At 39.9% G+C, this 13612-nt stretch overlaps 2 protein-coding genes across 22 annotated transcripts in view; one reads left to right on the forward strand and one right to left on the reverse strand.

The window, feature by feature from the left end:
* MED12L (mediator complex subunit 12L) overlaps window positions 1-13612 on the forward strand; it is a 150499-nt gene that overhangs the window by 28893 nt on the left and 107994 nt on the right. For 15 of the 20 annotated variants that reach the window (XR_008825248.1, XR_008825246.1, XR_008825247.1 and 12 more), the window contains 5 exons: window positions 1567-1698; window positions 3103-3229; window positions 5326-5540; window positions 6655-6759; window positions 7768-7944. The exons of 1 other annotated variant lie outside the window; for it this stretch is intronic. Coding sequence is in view for 15 of the 19 variants with exons in the window: in XM_056359005.1 (XP_056214980.1) it covers window positions 1567-1698; window positions 3103-3229; window positions 5326-5540; window positions 6655-6759; window positions 7768-7944 (756 nt within the window). In the remaining 4 variants the exon portion in view is untranslated. The remainder of the gene's footprint in view (window positions 1-1566; window positions 1699-3102; window positions 3230-5325; window positions 5541-6654; window positions 6760-7767; window positions 7945-13612) is intronic. 4 more of the 20 variants (XM_056358998.1, XM_056359003.1, XM_056359004.1 and 1 more) reach the window with 3 other exon arrangements.
* GPR171 (G protein-coupled receptor 171) lies at window positions 9175-13100 on the reverse strand. Of its 2 annotated transcripts, none has more exons than XM_056359013.1 (2): window positions 12108-13100; window positions 9175-10375 (listed from the first exon to the last, which is right to left on the reverse strand). In XM_056359013.1, exons 1-2 carry the CDS (start codon window positions 12139-12141, stop codon window positions 9612-9614), a joined length of 798 nt encoding a protein of 265 aa, XP_056214988.1. In that variant the 5' UTR covers window positions 12142-13100; the 3' UTR covers window positions 9175-9611. The 2 variants fall into 2 exon arrangements, with proteins under 2 accessions (XP_056214988.1, XP_056214987.1); XM_056359012.1 differs by having other exon boundaries at window positions 9175-10740; window positions 12108-13075.

Below are 13612 nucleotides of genomic sequence, written 5' to 3' on the forward strand. Positions count from 1 at the left end.
CCATCGTCACTTTTCTGGAGGGCTTATGTTGTAGAAGCATCACGTGCGCCTTGTTTGAGAAGATAAGCTGCTCAGCCATTCTGCGAGAGGCACCATTCCCTGTGAGCGAGGGTGAGGAGGCCCTGTGGTGCTGTCCCTGGGATGCCGCAGGGTGCGATGCAGTGCGGGCGCAGCTTCAGCGAATGGGTGACCTGACACGCTGCGCCCAACCTCTGAGTTGGTGTCTCCTGCTTGGGAAACGCTTGGGGTTTTTTTTGTTGGCATGGTTTCTCTTGTTAGTAGAAAGGGAAAGAAGTCAGTGTGAAGATCAGAGTCTTTCAGGTTTCTGCATTGCCTTCAAAAGTACATAGTATCCATACTCTGTTGTTAGCTGGCTGCATCTAACCATAGCAGTGGTGATGTTACCATGTCACTTCATTTAGGTGAGAGAAAAACATTTTCCCCTCTTCCCTCCACTCCCGCTGCCCCTAGTCATCTAGTATCACTGGCTCTCTGTCACCTTGAAGTGTGTTTACAGGAAGCTTCTGTGTGTGACACGTGTGCACATACACACCAGCCTTGTTTAGCATAAGCGCTGGGTTTTTTGTAATTTTTGAGGAGGACAATTGGGATGGCTTTGAAGCAGTAACTTTCGTGCTTGTGGGTCTGTAATTCCTAATCACTCTCAAAAAAGTAACCTTGACAGGTTCCAGGCTTGCTTTCTGAGGGTGCTGTGCTTGACTCTAGCCCTTCTAATGTTTACTTGTAACTGTAGTTTCCACTAATCTTGGAGAATGAAGAAAAATCACATCTGCTTAATTTGCAGGTTGGTCTTATGTAAGCATTCGGAGACAGGCGCCAGCTTGGGCAGGAGCGAGGAAGTTCAGCAGATCCAGTTCAGTACTGCACAAGAAAAAATTACTTCCAAAATGTGGGTGGTTAGTGTAAACAGAGATTGGATGAACAGTCAATAGATATAAGCATATTATATCCCACTGCTATTCCGTAAATACAGATTTTCTAAAGACATGTACTGTTTCTTCAAAATCTCTGTGTTAGGTCAGAAGTAAATTGAGCTTTTTGGGAATTTTTTGACCTTGGTTATTTGATGGATAGACATTTAGAGATTAGAGGTGGGGTTATTTTTTTTTTAATGTGTCAGTGGGATGCAAGTAATGATCTGGAAACAGGTGGAGGAGGTTTGGAAGAATTAACGTAGGGAAAGCGTAAATTCTGTGTGGTTAATTGGGTTGAGAGGCTCTGTGTGGCGTGCTTTTCCTGTTTCTCTTGCTCATAAAGCAGATCACCCTTTTCTGTTTTTGTGAAGCAAGGTTATGATAAAGGAAATTTTTGATTCAAGCATCAGCAGTGTGAAAACTGAATTTTCCCTCTTTGGCTTCCAGATTATATTTCATTTCAAAACACTACGGATAAAGCAAATGTGTGCATCTGTCAGTACTAAAGAACAAAACTCGGCTTTTGTCTTCATCCCCCAGAACACTGGTTGCTGCAAGCTGTTTGCTCAAAAATAAGCCTGTTGGCTGTGTGGGTGAAAGAGTTTTCTGTCTGTGTTCTTGCACTGAACAGGTAGCCCCAAACGACGAAGCTGTGGTGACGCTGCTTTGTGAATGGGCTGTGAGCTGTAAAAGGTCTGGTAAGCACAGGGCCATGGCTGTAGCCAAACTCCTGGAGAAGAGGCAAGCAGAAATTGAAGCAGAAGTAAGTTGTTTCTACTTCTAGAATAGTGTGAACAGTATGCTTAAAAATAAGATATTTCTAAGGAAACATTGCTTTAATCTCTACTCATTACAAAACAAGTAAGTTTGATGCCATTTGGAGCACTGGGGATTTTTTTTTCATCAATATACAGCTTTTAAATTCTAGATAAATTTTAAATGAAAAAGCCTTCTATTTAAAATACAAAGAAACTGCATCCAAACTCAAAATGGTCTATGTTAGCTGATTTGTGTCTGTTTTGTCTGAAATATTTTACTTCTGTGAACTACTTGCCCAAATAAAGAAATAAAGGGGTACCACAGTAACTGGAGTGCCTTAAAAAGAGGGGTGTGGGTTTGGCCAGTGAGGCAGAGCTGTTCAGTTGGTGGGAGAGCCTGGGAAGTTTCCAAAACTAAGATCTGTTTTGAGGCAAAATTTGAGTGTAACTTTAAATCTTGCATTCTGTAGAACTCCATTTTTTTCAGAGGAAATGCAGCATTTCGCTGGAGAAGCAGGACACTAGTGTCTTCGGCATAAAGTGTTGTGGGAAAGGATCCTACTCCAGCTTGCATGAGCTGACACTTCTTGAAACTTCAGTAATACTAAATCTGCTCTGTAGTGAGGATTATCTGAGGCAGTGTGTTCACTGCAGCCTTGAAGCAGCTTTCTGGACCAGTGGTACCTCCCCATAGCTGGAGCACCGCTGCCTTGGCCTCACCTGCATCCCTGCAATGCCTGGCAGGCAGTTTTTACTGGATGGGGGTTCTGTTTAGTTTGTTTTTTTCTTTTCTTCCTAGAAAAAAGGGTCCCCAGGAAAATGGTGTGTGGTGTCTGTTCAGCCTGGGTGTGGGGATAGAGAGATGAGAGCACTTGTGCATTTGTGCAGACAGACACACAGACATTATGAGGTGTAAAAAGACTTTCACTTTCTAAAGCTTCTCTGCTTTGTCTGGTCCTCACCACAAACTATTCATTAGAGGGAAGGGAGCTTCATGTATTGTTTCTGCCTCACTGTCACCAAAATCCACTCAAAGCAGAGATGTTTGCCCTGGTTGTTACTATATTTAGTGTAATTTATGCGAACAAGAGGAGTTGCCTTTCATATTCACATTGGTCTTGGAAGTTATATATCTTTAAATTTCTACTTTTATATGAAACTATGTTGTTGCAGATGATGGTACATGTCTCAGGCATTCCTTTTCAATAAGTAATCCAAAATGATCAAATAAAACACCTTAGAAATAACCAAACTAGGTAATGGGGAAAATGTTGTTCTAGAGAGAGTCTGGATTTTATGAAGAGGTAGGAGATAATCACATGTATAGTTGCCTCAGATGCAAATTGTGGGAATGTTATATGCATTTGGGTGTCAGATACATGCTTTTAAAAATTTATTTAACTGTGCAGAGATGTGGTGAATCTGAAGTCCTAGACGAAAAGGAATCTCTGTCTTCAGCCTCCTTGACAGGTTCCAGTCTTCCTGTTTTTCAGAATGTCCTGCTAAGGTTTTTAGATACACAAGCTCCCTCATTATGTGAGTATTAACTAATTTATATTCCAAAGTAGATCAGAAGCCACTGGTCTGCTATCTGGCTGCTGAAGTTACTGTTTTGCTGTAGCAGGTCTTTTGCAGTTCCTGTGATTATCTGCTCTATTTTCATATGCACCACTTTTTGAGAAATCTCCTGCCTTGTTACAAGATCTTTCTGTGATACTTATTTCTTTCTTTCACAAAAGGAAAATGGGCAGAAAGTACGTTTATTTCTGTTTAAGCTGTTAAGAGATTTGGGGAAAATACACTCTGTGGTTATTTGACATCAAACACTCGCCTCTTTTTGACACATCCACATTAGAAGTGACTGACTTGGAAATTACACACAAGTGTTAAAGTTGAAAGCTGTTAGCTGACAAATAGGTGGATTGGAAAGAGGATCTTTGTTCATCATAGATTGCTCTATGAAATGACTTGGTCTAATAAAACTGCCTGATACTGTAGCCTGTGTTTCTAGTATCTTAAGTACTGCTGGTTAGTGCCTTTTTTTTTTTTTTTTTTCCCCCCCTAATCCCTGGTGCCTTTAAAATAAAGAGGATTTTCAGTGGTTTGAAACATGATGCTGAAAACTCTCAACATCCAAAAAAGGCAAAACTTCTTTAAAAAATTACTACAGACTCCAAAGGTAGTGGCAGTGCTTTATTTTCGTGCTAGTGGTGACCCTGTTTTTTAATAAACCATCTGAACTATTTGTGTTATTTAGATTCATGTTTCTGATGTGCTTGTTTCAAACACGGTATCGTCCTTCTTCACCTGAGTAGCTCTGCAAGGCAGGGTAGGGAGAGCAGCGAGCAGCTAGGGAATGTTTTCCTTGCTTGAAATATTCCTCAGTATTTTCAAGCATTGGATGAGTTTTGTGGTATTGTATTGTTTTTATGGTGGTTGAGCTTCTGTGTCTCCAAAAATGGAAAGCATGTAATGGCTGTATTTTGAAGGAGGGCAGATCATCAGCAGGGGTGTGGTTTTTTGATGCTGCTCCATACAGCGTCTGGTCTGCACACCTTACTTTTGAGGGGTTGGTGTACGGCAGGCAACTCCAGGTGAGCAGGACTGTGGGCTGCAGGGAAGAGTTCTGGCCCTGAACTGGTGTACTGGTGGGCTTACTGTTACAGCTTCTGTGCAGCAGTGCAGTGAGAATTTCTAAAAAGAAATAGTGTTATATAATGAACTAATTTGAACTTGTAAAGCATAATTTTCTTTTAAATAAATGTTGATGATTTGGATTTGGTAGTCCAGGAGCTGGAGGGTTGTTTTTTTTTTGCCCAGTAATGCTGGCGTGCTATAAAGCTTATTTTCTGTTAACTGCAATGTTTCAAACCTTTCTGTGGTACAGAAAAAGTCAATTTAAATATAGCTGTGAAAAATGAAAACTTAATAAAAAAATTTTATATGATGTATTTCTCTAGGCTTTGCTTTGGCACTGGAAAAATAACATGTATTTATTTTAATAAACTTTTTCCTGATGTGCATGAGCATGTGTAACAGATAAAATACACTAAACTATCAAGCTTTAATTACTGCGTTTACATCTTGGAACCCTGGCATGCAGAGATTTTGAGTTCTTTGAAAGTATTTTAAAAGATTTTCTGTTATGATTATGAAAGTACTATAGATAAGACAGTAACATTTAATATAGTAGTATAATTTGAGGGGAAAGGACAACTCTTGCGTGGTCTGTTATAATCCAAGGCTTCAGCTTTAATTTTTCTTCACACAAGGGATGTCCTCATCCTTTTCCCCCCTCTTCTTAATTTTTAGAAACAGTTGAACGTTGTACTTAACTGCTGGCACACACCTACCCAACTGGGGCAGATGTGTATGGGGTAGAATGCTCTGGGATCCACTGCTGAAATCTGTCCTGTGCCTGGAGCTGCCAGCAAAGCCAAAACACATAAATCAGATGGGAAGTGGTTTGTTCTGTGGAGACAAAGAGAAACCTGTGCAGGATGGCCGAGACATTTTTAGTAGGCCGTTAAAATTAATTTGCTGGTGTTTGCAGTTTGCATAGCTGAAACCCAAATATGTATAAGTTGAAACTACGGTCTAATTTTATTTTATTTATTTTTTTGGGGGGGTAGCTGACCCAAATAGTGATCATGAGAAGACAGAATTTGTGAATTTGGTGCTGCTTTTTTCCGAATTCACTCGGCATGATGTTTTCTCCCACGATGCATACATGTGCACTTTAATATCACGTGGAGACTTATCCATCACTGCAACTACTAGACCACGTTCACCTAATGGGGAAACTGTGGATGAACACTATTCTAAGGATCATGATGTGAAACTGGAGGTAACACTTCATGCTACTTCTCCCATGTTTGGTACTCTGTTTCATTAAATGTAGATTTTTTTTTTTTTTACCAAAGCATTAATATTTCAGATATATTAAGGGTTTTTAATCTGTCTCTTTGTCTCTTTCTCTCTCTTTGAGAAGATTGAAAGTGATCCATTAGCTTCATCCTTGTACATAGCTGTAAATATTGCTGTTTTGCTGCAAATATACTGAACTGACAGTTGTCTGGTGAGCTAAGTAACTTGAAACAAACAAAAAGGCACAATGTAGACTTCTAAATGTACCAGTGGAAAAAATTACTTGCAGGTGTGCTTCAGTGAAGAGAAGGGAGAACTTTAAGCAGGTGGGGTCAATGTGGAGCCTGGAGTAAGCCCCACATCTTCTGTATGGTATGGAGCATGTTGGCACAGCATGGGTGTGAGCCATGCGCAGTGTGGTCATCTGCTGGCAGTGTGTATGCTGCACAGCCACTGATCAGAGATTGTGAAACCAAACCTCGTGATGTGTACAGGTGCAGTGCCGAGCCTTCCATCAGATGAGCAGTTCATAACCTTTTCTAAAAGTAGTGCAAGAGGAAGACAATTTTAAACTCAAGGCTGTGGGACCATGTGTGTACTCGTGTGATGAGACGTAGCCTGTTGTTCTGCTGCACAGTCCATGTAGTGCCTGTGGGCAGCTAAAGCATTCTCTCATATTTCTTTCGTATGTCTTTTAAGTTGGTCTCATGGCCAAAGTTGCCCCGAAATATAGGAGGTTTCTACAAGTTGCCTTTCATGGTACAATAAAGTAGGAAATAACTCTTAGGAAGGTACAAGAGTCAGCTTTCTGTTCTGTAGGTGTCCCTGGGGCAAAATTGCTCATGGGGATATACTGTAAAGTTTTGTTTCCCCCTTTGGCTCCTGCCCTTTTCTATGCTTTTGTGGATTTAGGCTTGAGAAATACCTTGTGAATTAAGGCTTGTCATAAAGATTTAAAAGTCAGTATCTGAAAACTGTCAGTGCTTTTTTCTTAATTCTTAAATAGGTGGAGTGCTTGGTTTTACCTGTGATCAGTTAAATGGGTCTTCTATAAAATGTGACTGATACTTGTTTTTCTCTCTGGCAATTATTAGGATCATAGTATTATGGAACATATGGGCATTGACTCAGGAACCGCTAGTATTTTTGATGATGTAGACAAGAGTGACTTTAAGGCAGATTTTGGTTCGGAATTTCCAGTAGGTTTAACTTTCAATTTTCTGCATGCCTTTGAAGCCTGTGCCTGCTGCTTGCTGTTGCCACTGAATGTCTCTCCATGCCCCTAGCACCACCTTGCTGCTTCCATCCACAGCCAGTGTCCTTTGGCATCCAGTCCCTGTGTCTCCTGTGTCAGTGCATCGCCTCCTTTCTCTGTATCTCTGCTGTATGACAAGTTACTGCTTTGCGGTGCTTCCCCTAGTTGTGCCCCTGCACACACACTTGCATGTGCAGTCTTTTCTCCCTCCTTCTCCTCCTCCCCCTTGCCCCCAGTGTGTTCAGGGTGCTGTGTATTACAGTTAAGCGTGAATAAATATTCAGAGCTATCCACTTTTTGATATCAAGGAACCCCATTGATACCATTTGCTTTTCAAGTGACTGTTCTATGTTTTGGCTCTGTCTTCCAAATCTGTTTCCCCCTCTTCTTTCCTTACTTTTAGCCTGATCCTGCATTACTCCTGAATCTCCTAGTTTTTTCCTTTAGACTGGTCCTTGTTCTGCATCCGCAAGGACTCCTGTGCCCAGACCTATCAGTGCAGATCCACTTGCAGGATATCAGGACCCCTGTTTCTGCCTGACATCTGTCATATTGGTGGTTTCAAGTATATCCATGCCTGCTTACAATGTCTCTTGTCACCTCCCACTTCACCCTTTTCATTATTTTCCCTTGATCACTGGAATAGCTTATCGTGGTTTCTGTGTCACAGCAGCATAAGAAGTGTGGAGATCAGTCTGAATCTGGCTGAATATTGCTAGTTTAAAATTTGTCTAAATAACAGTGGAGATATGCATAGAGAAGACATAATGTGTATATGTATCTTAAAATTCAGGCTTGATTACAATTGCCCTTGCTTTGTCTATCTTTAAAAAACTTCAGGTGTTTAAAAAGAAACTGTAAGCAAGAACAAAATCATATCTCTGAATGCAGTTGCTGAATTTTGAAAGTTAGAGGTTACACTTACCTTAAACGTTTGTTTTACATGACTTAGATTTTTTCTCCGATGCCTGGGGAGTCTTGTGAGAATGTGAACTCTTCTTTAGACAGAAGAATTTCAGTTACCAGCGAGAAGTCAGTCAAGAGGGAAAGACTGAGAGAACTGATTTTCCCATCCAATTATGACCTCCTTCGTCATTTGCAATATGCAACGCATTTCCCTATACCTCTGGTGAGTGACCTTTGTACTTGCATGCGTAACGGTCCTGCCTGATGTGCTGGCAAAGCATTTAAAGGAAGAGAAGTTCATTGTCTGAAGAGAGTTGGGCTGTGTGACCTCTGCCTGGGGGCTCCTGACCAGTTTGCATGGTGCTGTTGCTGCCAGCGTGCACACACTGTACGCTGCAGGGTGGCTTTAGTGCAGCACAAGGGCACCTCTGTTTTATCCAAAGGGTTAGCTGGAAGAACGTAATAAGAGGTATAGTGATGTCTGATGACTTGGTTAAGGAGACAGGCAGCGCAATAAAACCACCACCTTTCAGGGTCTAACAAAAGTTTGCTAAATAGAAAATTTGATACGTCATTGGACAGATGGATGAATACCAAAATATCTGAAAGAAATAGCTGTGAAATGTAAGGGACAGAATGGTGTTATTTCCTCCCACCCACTCCTAGCTGTTTCTAGCGTGGATTTTTGGCTGCTGCTGTTGTGTTTGTCTGTAGGCTTATGGGAACTGAAGAAAGCCCCATGAATAGCATTCCAGATCCCAAACCCTCATTCAGATGACTTCTCATGTTTACTGCTGTGCTGGAAAAAGGGCCCAAATATTGAACAAGTCTTGAACTGGAATGCATCTATTCAAGAATGATATTAATATTATTTTTAAACAACAATGATAAAGGATTTAAAATTGTTAAAAAGTTCAATACAGTAAGTGTCATGTGAGATTATGAGGTGATAACAATAGCTTTCTTTGCTTTAAATTTCTTACTGCACAGAGTTTGGGTTCTGATTTATTGCAAGTGAGTTGTTATGAGGATACAGAGTGAGCTATTTCTATTCAGGAGAGTTTGAATGCTTGTGCAAAGTTTTATTCATACTTTGCCTGTTTTAAGGATTAGAAAAAAAGATAACTTGATTTGGTTTTGTTTCTGAAATATTTTTTGATTTACAGATGGAGCTAATCCAGATAGCTGGATTTTGCCCATGCAAATTGATTTTAAAATTTTCATTATTGATTATTCTACATATGCATTATTTCTGAAAGTAATAGTAAACTAGAATATTAATAAATTTAGTTGCTGTTTTATAAATTTTTATTTTAAAAAACCCAAGCAAACAGAATGCACTGGATATTTACACTTACACTTCATCTTAATTTTTAAATTTCCTTGAATTTTCTGTAATAGCGTTAGCTTTTTTGGTATTCATTGAAGCAGCAGCAAGGAAAGGCAGTAGAACTTGGCAAGAACAACAAATTTATTTATAAAAACTGGAGCTATGATGTAAACAGGTACAATAATCTTTAATCGGTGCAGCTTAAAACTACTTTCCGGAGTAAATAATGCCCTCTAAAATGCTTTTGGTTTAGTTGTGTATATGAAAACTTCACAGCTGAAGAATTGCTGTTAAATAATCTCTTCACTTGATTGCAGCAAGTCATTTAATATATTTAACTTAGAAAAGGTGAGTTCAGGTGTTTCCCATAAATACATGTAAGTATATTTGAGCCTGTCTGAACATGTATTCTGAAGTGTTCTGATCCCTGGTAGGTCATCACTGGTACCTGGACCTATTTCTGAAAGGCACTATCAAACATTCTGCTAGTTCAGACCTACTATGTGAACATATAACGAAGCGATTGGTATAGTCCACAGTTTTTTTCCTTCTGCTTGGGTTTATGATTCAGCAGGAATGTTGTTGACCATGGTAGCCATGCTTGCGATTGCATTATGGCTGTTCATACCGCGGATTGCATGCTCTTCTGATGTATTGGAGAATTGGTACTTTTGCATTTGCTGTTCACTTCTGTCTGGTACCTCTTTGTCTGTGGAAACTTTTGCCTCTTTGGGTGCTGCAAACGTCTCAGTAAATTTCAGTCTGAATGATTTGGAGAGATGGTAATACAGAATAGGGTCAAAACAGAGGTTTGATACTGCAAACAGCAAGGTAGATTCTTTAGCTTTAAAGAGAGCTTGTTTCAGAGAGCAGTTGGTTATGGTATTGTTCTGGCTCAAAGTGTAGGGGATACGAACAATGTGGTATGGAACAAAACATAGCAGGTAGCCTGCAGTTACAAGCGTTATGTTGATGAGGGTTTTTTTCACATTTGCATAACTCTCGCTGTATTTGTTTCGGCAGAGTTGTCTAACCACAAGGAAATTGGAAATCAGTATCATAGCTGAAAAATTCAGGAATATTGCTGTGCATATGAAATTAGTAAACACGTGCCAATCTTTTCCAAATTTTGTTTTGAAGTCGATGCATCCCACACCAGGTCTTTCTTCAACGGTTTTTATTGGAATTGCCATGTTAGGCACTGTTATAAGGAGGACCATTGTCCACACGACTGCAGATAGCATCTTGGCAAATCCAGGCTCTTGAATGCGGTAGATCTTAGTACTGTGCATTAGCTGAAGGCAACGATCCATGCTTACAAATCCTAAAAATATAATTGATAAATACATATTCAAGTAGATGAAGCAGGCTGTAACTTGGCAGTGGAATATTCTCAGATTCCAGGATGCAACTCCTAGGTCAACAATAATCTTGACTGGCAATGCCAAAGTCAACAGAAAGTCTGCTGTTAAGAGGTTAATTAAGTAGATGCTCATACACTTCCATTTCTGACCTTTTTGTGTGAATGCCCATAGTGCGAAACAACTTCCAATAATTCCTATTAGGAAAATCAAGTAGTAAAAATAGGTAAAAGGTTCCATTTCTTCACCGACATGGCATTGTGAAACATTGCTTGACATTGTAAATTTCTTGTGCAAGTTGATTTTGCTAATAGGAGAGATCAAGAACCTACAAAAAGAACGAAGAAGACATCCATGACATCAGCTTTTCCTGACTGACAGTAGTTTTTCTTTGAAAATTTTGTTTGATTAATTTCATGGAAGAAATGCAATTGGGAAGAAGTATTTTTTTCTCTTCATGCTGCTTCACAGATGCTCAAGAGGGCTTTGTTCTCATGTCGGAAAAGTTTGGAGATGTATTAGGATTTGTTCTTGAAAGCATATAGACTTCTGAGAAACTTCTCCACTTAAGCAGTCTTCCTCAGTGACTCTTTGATTCAAAACCACCCTCTCCACACCCCACCCCACCCCCAACTGAAACACCAAAGAAAAAGGTTTGAATCTGTTTACATTAGGCATCTGGTTAATAATGGTCGTACTAAAATGTCATTAATTTTGAACAATTGAAACTGTGCCTAAAAAAAGGGCAATATTTGTAGCAGTCTTGTACTATAAACATGTATTAGGAGTTCCAAAGTTAATGCACCATCAAGCCAATAAGTGGGTATTTTAGATGAGCGAGTAGTTCTAATCAATTAAAAGTTTTTGCAAACTACTCTCTCTTCCTGCTTTGAGGATAAATTAATTGTGTATTTTTATGCAGCTTTTAGAAAAAGCACATTTTGAAAGAAGCAGCTATAAAATAATTGTGCTCACTTCCTCTTTAGGCTTCACTGGAAATTATAGGGAAGGAAAGTAGAAAATTTTGGTTGCATTTTAACCAAATATGCTACTCCGTAACCGAGGTGGGTTTTTTTGTTTGTTTGCTATATTGTCAGATTGCTGCATAGAATGTCTGTGGGAAAGGAGACATGTTCAGTAGAGTTTCTTGCAATGAAAATCAATACATTTATGTCTTGAATAGTATGAGACTGCAACACTTTTAATTTCATTATATTGTTCCTAATTTTAATATACAATGTAAGAGAACTACTGCATTTACACATTTATTTTCTGCTGTAAACTATGTCTCCAGATGTGCACAGTTTGTAAACCAAAATGATTGTGGATGCTCCAGTGATTTAAAATGGGGAGTAAAAGCAGTTTGTTTCTTGCAGTGGGATTTCTGCAGGTAGTCTCTCTGCAGGTGGTCTCTGTTGTCCTGAACACCTGTAACTGAGTTGCATTAGGCTTGGGTACATGCAGTATTGGTAAGGAGCAAGCAGCGAAGAGGCAGCTCAGCAGACTGAGCCCTGAAATACTGCTGGAACTGGAGCTTCCAAGGCTGCAGCATGGCTGCAGGCAAGTAACGCTGACTATGGACAAAGCAAAGGCTGTTCTGGTAAATACCTGAGCCTGACTTTCTATGCACTTGGCACAGTTAATATTTCAGTAGAACTAGATAGGCTGGAACAGACAAAGGCTAGAAGCACGTACCTGCCTTTAGTGGTCTCTGGGGTCTTCTGAGCATTAGTCTGCAAAGGTCTGGTGTCTCTTGGTGACTGCTCTCACAGTCCGATAGTGTGTTAATCTTTTCCTCTGGCAGTGTCTGCTGTTTTTTTTAAAACATGTCTGTGGTTTCCAAATGTGCTGATTGACGCAGTTAAAACCAGCATTCAAATAACTAGATCACGTGGAAGTTACCTAGAAGAATGGTGAGAGTAAGATGTCAGTGTTGACGGAACAGCCCAGAGAGACCTCTCTTTCCTGTTCCTGAAGCCAGAGCGGACAGCCGAGTGGCAGGCACACCGAGGGCAGTGCCCTTCTCCGCACTCTGCCCCATGTAGTATGGTGCTGAGCTGCTCCTCAGGCACTTGGTGCTGTGCGGGACAAAACAGAGAACGATGGGGAGGAATATGGCTGTGAAAGAGCTGAGGTAGACATGATAATGTGGCTGGTAGCATGGATTATTATGATTCAAAATAAGTTTTTGTGGAGGGAAGATTGTCAGAGTTGCTTAACCTGGCCACATCAGAGAGCCGACGGGAATGGTGAATAGTGCTGTAAGCTGGATGATACCTAGCTGACCTGAAATCAGTGCAATTTCCACTCTCTCCTGCTATTGTCATGCCTGAAGACTTTTTCATGGATTTCCTAAAGCCTCCATCAGGTTAGTCCCAGATTCTTGATGTGGGGCTGCAGATGTGTGCCATCAATGGCTGTTCCTTTCTTTTGTTTTTAAAAATCTGAAAGTCTTGTTCCTCCTCCATACATCTTACATTTACAATCTCTCTGGAATCAGGATTTTGCAATGTAGTTGGTCCTCATTCATTGTAATATTCCTGCATGAGATTCCAGGTTTTTGAAATCTAATGAGTGTTTTTTTCCTAGCGTTGCAACCTAATTTGCAAACTTAAATTGTGCATAGAGATTCTACTGATAACAATTAGAATTCTAAGCCTTTGGACATTTGCCAAGCATTATTTAAAATAAAACCGATACATTAGGGAAAATATTTAGAATTAAGCTTCCCCCCCCCCCCCCCTTTTTTTTTTTTTTTTTTTAAACCTGGAGAAAACACTAGGCTAGGGTGTTGAGGTCCTGATGATGACACTGAAACCCTAAAATGCTAGCACTTAGTTGTAGTTGCGAATCCACAGGAATTTACAAATCACGTACCAGAGCTTTGTGAAGAAACAAATTAAGAATGTCTGGTTTTAAGTTTAGTCATAAGCTTAAAGTTCTGACCATATTTGTCAAAATGTTTGCAGGGCTTCATGATCTGGGATGATCCTATGTTTGGTTTTGAGTAAACATGGACTAATTTTATGGTGTTACACTCATCATGTAAAACGGATCTTTCCATACTTGTATTTTTCTATTTATTTTTTTTAAAACTTGAAGTGTAGCATTCAGTCAGTTTTTTCACTGTCTCCCCTTTTTCTGTAGAGTCCGTTTATAGCTCAGAAAACTTTTCCAAGTCTAAAAAGGCAAAGTGATGG

This window comes from Falco biarmicus, chromosome 13 (genome assembly GCF_023638135.1).
Source record: "Falco biarmicus isolate bFalBia1 chromosome 13, bFalBia1.pri, whole genome shotgun sequence".
NCBI lineage: Eukaryota > Metazoa > Chordata > Aves > Falconiformes > Falconidae > Falco > Falco biarmicus.